At 34.7% G+C, this 8,735-nt stretch overlaps 1 protein-coding gene across 1 annotated transcript; it reads right to left on the bottom strand.

The window, feature by feature from the left end:
* Positions 1-4,931: 4,931 nt before the first annotated feature.
* Positions 4,932-5,876, bottom strand: LOC117017008 (olfactory receptor 14A16-like). Its single transcript, XM_033096906.1, is given in 1 exon segment — positions 4,932-5,876. A coding segment is annotated over 1 exon segment (945 nt).
* Between the last annotated feature and the right edge of the window lie 2,859 nt (positions 5,877-8,735).

Raw genomic sequence — 8,735 nt, 5'->3', positions numbered from 1 at the left:
TAGTTGACATTCATTATTGTTCAGCTTCAGCTTCAGGTATATAATGCAGTGATCAGTTATCTACACCATCCCTGAAGTGGTCTCTCTAATAAGACAAGAATCCATTAAATACCCTACTAAATCTTTACAACATTATTGATTATATTCCCCAAGTTGACTTTCATATCCCTGTGGTAATCTCGTGGTTACTGACTGTGCTTTCTAGTCCCCTCACCTTCTCCCTCATCCCCACTCCGCCCCCTCATCTAGCAACCCTCAGTTTTTCCTCTATATCTCTGAGGCTGTTTCTGATTAGTTCGTTCATTTATTCTTTTCTTTAGATTCCACATATAAGTGAAATCATATGGTATTTGTCTTTCTCTGACTTGTTTCACTTAGCACAATGTTCTCTACGTCCATCCATATTGTTGCAAATGGTAAGATTTAATTCTTCTTTATGGCTGCGTAATACTCCACAGTTTCCTAATTGTCAACCGTCTACCGATGGGCATCTTTTGATCTCTTCTTTTATTTATATTTTGACCCAGTCATTCTTTAATAGAATGTTGTTTAATCTCCATGTATTTGTGGTTTTTCCTGTTTTTTTTTTTTTTTCAGTTGATCTTTAATTTCAAAGCCTTGTGGTCAGAGAATATGCTTGGTATGATTTCAATCTTCTTAAATTTGCTGAGACTAATTTTATGTCCCAACATATGATCTATCCTTGAGAATGTTCCATGTACACTAGAAAAGAATGTATATCTGATGTGCTAGGATGAAGTGCTCTATAAATGTCAAATTATGTCCATTTCATCTAATGTGTCATTTAGGACTGATATTTCCTTATGGATTTTCTGTTTGGATGATCTATCCATAGCTGTCAATGGCATATTTAGGTCCCCTACTATAATTGTGTTTTTGTCAGTTTCTCCCTTTAATTCTGTTAGTAGTTGCTTTATACATTGTGGTGCTCCCTGATTGGGAGTATACATACTGATAAGTATTATATCTTCTTGTTGTATTATTCCTAGTATCATTATGAAATGTCCATCTTTGTCTCTTGTGACCTTTTTTATCCTGAAGTCTGTTTTTCAGATATCAGTATGACTACATCCACTTTTCTCTGAATACCGTTTGCTTGGAGTATCAATTTCCACCCTTTCACTTTGAATCTATATTTGTCCTTGTAGCTGAGATGTGTCTCTTGGAGGCAGAATATAGTTGAGTTTTGTTTTTTGTTTCCTTCTGCTACTCCATGCCTTTTTATTGGTGATTTCAGTCCATTTACATTTAGGGTGATTATTGATGTATGAGGATTTCCTATCATTCTATCTTTAGTTTTCTGGTGGTCACATGTCTCCATTGTTTCTTTGCCTTTTTGCTTCTGTCTGTTATTTTAGTTTGGTGGTATTGTATGATTTTTTTCCCCCTCTGCTTCCTCTTTTCTTATGTTATGTGTCTCAGTTCTGGATTTTTTTTTTTTTTTGAGTGGTTACCATTAAGTTTATGTAAAAGAAAGTTTCATATATACATTAGTCCCTTTTCTTCAGCATGCTTCTTATCCCCATTTCCCTTTGCAGATTCAAGCCTTTACTCCCTCTCCTTTCATGTTTTTGTTGTTACAAATTATCTTTATTTATGCTGTGAGTTGTTTTCTGAGTTGTAGTAGCAAGTTGTCTTCTCTTTTTCTACTTTTATGTTTTTATCTTCTTTGCCCTTTATGAGTACACTTATGTTTAAATGTATGGTGTCCTATTTTGTGTAGGGGTTACCATTTCCTGCTTCTGTCTGTCTGTTATTAATCTTGATCATGGTTTTGTATCCTGTTGTTTTTTTTTGTTTCAGATCAAATAGCCTCTTTCAGTAATTCCTGTAATGCAGGCTGTGTGGTGAAAAGTTCTCTCATCTTTTGTATATCTGGTAAGGTCTTTATTCCTCCTTCATATCTAAAGGTTAACTTTGCTGGAAATATCATTTTTGACTGGTAATTTCTCTCTTTCAATAGTTTGAATATTTGACTCCACTCCCTCCTGGCTTGTAGAGCTTCTGCTGAAAAATCTCATGATAATCTAATGAACTTTCCTTTGTAGGTTACAGCCTTCTTTTCCCTGGCTGCCTTGAGCATTCTCTTTGTCATTAATTTTTGACAGCTTTAATTTATGTGCCTTGGAAAAGGCATGTTAGGATTGAGGTAATTAGGTGTTCTGTTTGGATTTGAGGATCCAGTTCTTTCCATTGGTTTGGGAACTTCTCATTGACTCTTCGTTTGAATATATTCTCTGTTCCCTTCTCCCTCTCTCTCCTTCTGGTATACCCATATTCTTCTATTGCTCTTTCTGATGGAGTCAGATAGTTCTTGTAGAGTTCTTTCATTTCTTTTAACGCTGTTTTCATGTGTGTCATTTCCAGATTTTTATCTTTGATATCACTAATTTTTCCTTCATCTGGTCAGCTCTATTTCCTAAGCTCACCATTTCATTCTTCATCTCTTTTATTTAGTTCTTCAGCTCCAGAATTTCTATTTGGTTCTTTTTAAAATTTTCAGTCTCTTTGGTACAGTATTCATTTTTTTCATTGATTTTATTTCTGAGTTCATTAAACAGTCTATCTGAGTTTACTTGTATCTTGTTGAGTTTTTTCAGAACTGCAATCTTGAATTTTCTGTCATTTCAGTCACATATTTCCATGTCTTTAAGCCAAGCATGTATCCCAGCCACTGTGAGAGTTTACATCCCCAAATGTTCCCAGGCAGACCGTCATATATTCTATTCCTTACAAACAGATAGATCATACAAACAATAAACCAATAGAAAATATTTGATAAATACTGAAACTTAATGAAACTTTGTTGCCTCTCTAAACAAGTGATACCAAATTATTGGTAACAACAAATTATTGGTAACAAATTATTGGGGAATCAACAGAAGAAATGAAGATGAATATAGATGTGTGTGTATATGTAATTATGAAAATATGTAGAGAAGTAATATTGTAATAATTCAAAATATGTAAATAGTAAAAAAGTTATGAATTCATTAACTCTAGTGCATTTTGAAGATATGGGTGTTCTATGTTAAATTTTTCTTCTAAATCATGAATACATGTTGATTAAAAGAGTGGTCAAAATATAATGCTCTTCATTGTCAAAAAAGTCAATTATTACAAAGGATAAAGATTTTGGAAACTAATAAAAGCATGATCAAACAGAAGGCTTATATTATCACTCTTCATTTATAATCCAGTAAATTCTAACTAATGTTTCTTTCTATGAAAAGTTTTGTTTGCTGAACATTTATATTTAGATAAGGTAATGAATCAGAAAAGCACAGAAAATTTTAAACAAAATATGTGTTTCAATCAGCTGAGTTATATGACAAATTTGGCTGAATTTGATTAGTAGCACCTTTTCCTTCCAGTTATTTGGGTCAGGGGTTGAACAGACTACCAAAAAGAAACACCAACAAACCATACAGCAAATAATCCCATTTGAGTTATTTTTGTATACTGGTCAGGTATAATAAAAATAAGAACATTTTCAAAATGTTGAGTAATAAGAAGATAGTAAAGTAAAATTTAAAAATAAAGAAATATTTCTGAATTTAGATTTCAAATTATTAATAAATTCTTAGCTTTTCTTATTTTATATAATCCAGAAATATTGAAATGATGTAAACACACAAGTATGAGGTCTGACAATTAAGTTCGCGAACTCATCTTAGAAAAAGTGCTACATACCTCATTGCTGAATATCACTGCGGTCACTTTCGAAGTATTCCCCGTGGGAAGCTATGCACTAATGCCAGCACCTAGTTCACTCTTCAAATCTTTTTCTGGAATGGCCTTCAGAGCTGTCATCATATTACCTTTGATGTCCTGAATGTCATCAAAATGCCTTCCTTTCAATATTTCCTTTATCTTTGGGTAAAGAAAGAAGACACTGGGGGGGCAGATCAGGTGAGTAGGGATGGTGTTCCAGTAAACAGTAATTTGTTTACTGGCTTAAAACTCCCTCACAGACAGTGCCGTGTGAGCTGGTGCATTGTTCTGAAGCAAGAGCCATGAATTGTTGGCAAAAAGTTCAGGTCATCTAACTTTTTCATACAGCCTTTACAGTACCTCCAAACAGTAAACTTGTGAACTGTCCAGTTGGTAAAAATTCATAATGAATAATCCCTCTGATATAAAAAAGGTTAACAACATCTTTGCAACAAGTTCGTGAACTTAATTGTACAAAAGTTCATGTGGAGGTAGGAGAACTGCCTGTCTATGAAGAAGTAAATCTCCCTGGGTGAACAGTTTTCTTCTGTTGTCTTCTTTAATAATATTTATGAATATCCTTCAAAGATATAAGGAAGTATCTTATTTACCTCTGTTGTAGTTTTGTACATTTAGAAAATACAAAAGAATCACATTTATCAATGCATACTCAGGAAAGATTTGTTGCATTAAAAATATAGTACAACAGGAGTAAGCAAGTATAATGAAATATTAAGGAGATTCAGATGCCTAGGCTCAGCTTCCAGAGGCCATTCTCAGTCACAGAGGATACATATGCTCTCTTTGGATCACAAACAAGGACATCTGGGAATCCACAGTATTATTCAAGGAGGAAGTATTTATGACTCTCTAGTCAAGTATCCAAAACCAGGATGTGTGAGCTGGTTCAATAAAGAGAAATCAAAGTAGCTTAATAGAAACCAAGTAGCGACTATAAATGTGCATTTTCTCTAACAATGCTCCAAAGCTGTAACCGTCAGACCTGAGTTCAGCTTCATTAATATCACTACGTATATTTTATTCTTCTTTGGATCACCTACAAGGATCTACAAGGATCTACAAGGATTCTACAAGGATCACCACCATGGTTTCAGGTAACACTGGAGTAAGCACAGATCTGCAACAAATGAGCTAGGTTAGTCTTGTACTTACACAATATTAAGAAGAAAATGCCTCTATTCTTGGAGAAAAAGAAGAATACTTTCCTTTGTCAAGAGCTTTCTGGTGATCAACTTCTCCAAACCTACCTTTATGGCCCTGTTTCTTAGGCTGTATATAATGGGGTTAAGAAAAGGGGGCAACAAAATATATAGAGAAGATAAAATGAGATCAGTGAATGATATAGACCCAAACATAGGTTTTAGGTAGGCAATGAAAGCAATTCACAGAAAAAGTGCAACAATAACCAGATGTGGGAGGCAAGTGGAATACGCTTTTGACTGCCCTTCTGCAGATGGGATTTTTCTGACAGTGAAGAAGATCTAGATGTATGAGATTATTATGCAGATAAAGCAACAGAAATCCACAACTGCATTAACGAGAATGAACACAATATCTGCAGTTATATTCTCTGAGCAAATAATAGCTAACAACTGGGGAATGTCACAGAAGAAACGTTGGATTTCGTTGAGTCCACAGTAAGATAAGGAGAAGGTTTGTATAACGGATATCAAACCACCAGTGACCCAGGAGAGAGCAGCCATCTGCACACATATGTCCCCGTTCATAATGGCTTCATAGTGCAGGGGATGGCAAATGGCAGCATAGTGGTCAATGGACATTGCTGTGAGGAGGAACAGCTTTGACACTGCTGAAAGTGGCACCAGGAGGAGTCGGGTGACACAGCCAAAAAATGAATTGCTGTAAGTCAAAGAGTTGACAACAGTTTTGGGCACAACTGCTGAAATGAGACATAGGTCAAACAAAGACAGATTCCTTAAGAAGAAGTGCATGGGTGTGTGGAGGCATGGGTCCAAAGATGTTCTGGCAATAATGAGGACATTACCCATCATGGCTGACAGGTACATGACTATAAAAACCCCAGACTGGAAGAACTGAAGCATCCATGAGCCAGAGAAACCCAGAAGAATAAATTCAGTCACCACTGAGATATTGTTCATTCTTTATGAAAATTCTGCATAACAAGAGAAAAGACATGGTTAAAGTTGTCAAGAATTGTAAGTCTAGTTAATTTTACCTCAATAAAGCTATAACAAACTGTGCTCCTATTTAACATTCATCACTTTAATAAATGTGTGTTGTGTGTGTGTATATGTGTGTGACTTTGTGAGAGAGAGAATGGGAAAGAGAGAGACAGAGAGAGAGAGAGAGAGAGAGAGAGAGAGAGGAGGGGGAGAGGGAGGGAGAGAGAATAAAAAAGTTTTAATAGTGTATTTTCTCCATCAATAAAACCAAATTATTAGTTATATGTTTCATATATATTTTGTTTTATCAAGTTTCCCTATTTCTCTTTATGTGTCTAAGTGTTATAATGCTATGCAATTATATGCACAAATTGTTTATTATATTCACATTATAATATAAGCTGTCCCTCATACAGAGTAATCTCAATTTACATGTGAAAACAAGTAGGGGAATAGATATGCAGTATCCAAAGAGCTCTACCACATTCTATATCATTTGCTTTGCAGTTTTTGTCTTTTAATCAGTTGATTATTTGACTTATAATTTATTGTTTCCATATTTGTCTTAAAAATAAAATTCATTAAACAATGAGTATTCTTTCTAATTTAAATTTTCTTTCTTTCTACACTACTTTAATCCTTTCTTATATCTTCTGAGATTATAGTTTATAACTGACTAAATGTTATAGCCCAGAGTTTCTTCTTTTGGCCTCATATGTTGTTTTTTTATTATTATTATTAGTTTCAGGGGCACAAGACAAAGTAATACTTAGACGTTTATCATTTATATCCCTCACACTGTGTGAACCCCCTTCCCCCCATCTACCATCCCCCTGACATCGCCCAGAGCCATTACATTTCCACTGTCTCTATTCCTAATGCTGTACTCCACTTCTTGTAAGTATATACATATATATATATATATATATATATATATATATATATATATATATATATAATATATATAATTATAGTTGGCATTCATTATTGTTCAGCTTCAGGTGTACAGTGCAGCGATCAGGCATCTACATCATCCCTGAGGTGGTCTCTCAAATGGGACACATGTCCATTGGATACCCTACAAAATCTTTACAACATTATTGATTACATTCCCCAAATTAATTTTCAAAACCCCGTGGCCATTTTGTGGTTACCGACTGTTTTATAATCCCCCCACCTTCCCCCTTATCCCCACCCTCTCGCCCATCTAGCAACCCTCAGTTTTTCCTCTATGTCTCCAATACTGTTTCTGATTAGTTCATTCATTTATTCTTTTCTTTAGATTCCGCATATAAGTGAGATCATATGGTATTTGTCTTTTTCTGTCTGACTTATTTCACTTAACATAATGTTCTCTAGGTCCATCCATGTTGTTGCAAATGGTAAGATTTCTTTCTTCTTTATGGCTCCGTAATACTCCATTGTATAAATGTACCACAGTTTCTTAATCCAGTCATCTACCAATGGGCGTTTTGGTTGTTTCCATGTCTTGGCTATTGTGTATAGTGCTGCAATAAACATAGGAGAGCATAAAGATATTTGAATTGGAGTTTTGGATTTCTCCAGATAGAAACCTAGGAGTGGAATCGCTAGATCATAAGGTAGTTCCATTTTCAGATTTTTGAGATACCTTCATACTGTTTTCCATAGTGGCTGCACCAATCTGCAATCCCACCAACAGTGTACAAGCGTTCCCTTTTCTCCACTTGTTGTTTGTTGATTTATTGATGATAACCATTTTGACTGGGGTGAGGTGCTATCTCATTGTGGTTTTTATTTGCATTTCTCTGATGGTTAGTGAGGTTGAGCATCTCTTCATATGTCTGCCATCTGTATGTCCTTTTTAGAAAAATGTCTCTTCATGTCCTCTGCCCATTTTTTAATTGGGTTGTTTGTTTTTTTGGAGTTCAGTTGAGTGAGTTTTTTATAAATTTGTGATATTAACCCCTTATCGGCTATATCATTGGCAAATATCTTTTCCCATTCAGTAGGATCCCTTTTTGTTTTATTGATGGTTTCCTTTGCTGTGAAAAAACTTTTTAGTTTGATGTAATCCCATATGTTTATTTTTTCTCTTACTTCCTTCGCATGAGAGGATATATCAGTAAAAATCTTACTCCAGGTAATATCTGTGAAGTTTCTTCCTATATTTTCTTCTAGGAATTTTATGGTTTCAGATCTTACATTTAAGTCTTTAAGCCATTTAGAATTTATTTTTATATATGGTGTAAGGAGGCGGTCCAGCTTCATTTTTTTGCATGTGTCTGTCCAGGTTTCCCAGCACCATTTATTGAATAGACTGTCTTTACTCCATCGTACATTCTTGCTTCCATTGTCGTAGATTAAATGGCCATATAGGCATGGATTTATTTCTGGACTCTCTATTCTGTTCCATTGATCTATGTGTCTGTTTTTATGCCAGTGCCATCCTGTTTTGATTACTGTAGCCTTGTAGTATAATTTGAAGTCAGGTATTGTTATACCTCCCACTTTGCTCTTATTTCTCAATATTGCTGAGACTATCCGGGGTCTTTTATGGTCCCATATAAATTTTAAGATTATATGTTCTATTTCTGTGAAAAATGTCGTTGGTAGTTTGATAGGAATTGCGTTGAATATGTATATTGCCTTACGCAGTATGGACATTTTAACTATATTAATTCTTCCTATCCATGAACATAATATGTGTTTCCATCTACTTGTATCTTCTTTTATTTCTTTCTTCAGTGTCTCTTAGTTTTCTGAAACAGATCTTTTACTTCTTTGGTTAAATTTATTCCCAGGTATTTTATAGTCTTTGGCGCAATTGTAAATGGGATTGCGTTTTTAATTTCT

Source organism: Rhinolophus ferrumequinum, chromosome 24, assembly GCF_004115265.2.
Source record: "Rhinolophus ferrumequinum isolate MPI-CBG mRhiFer1 chromosome 24, mRhiFer1_v1.p, whole genome shotgun sequence".
In the NCBI taxonomy this organism is placed as follows: domain Eukaryota; kingdom Metazoa; phylum Chordata; class Mammalia; order Chiroptera; family Rhinolophidae; genus Rhinolophus; species Rhinolophus ferrumequinum.
This window is presented reverse-complemented; position numbering and strand designations above follow the sequence as displayed.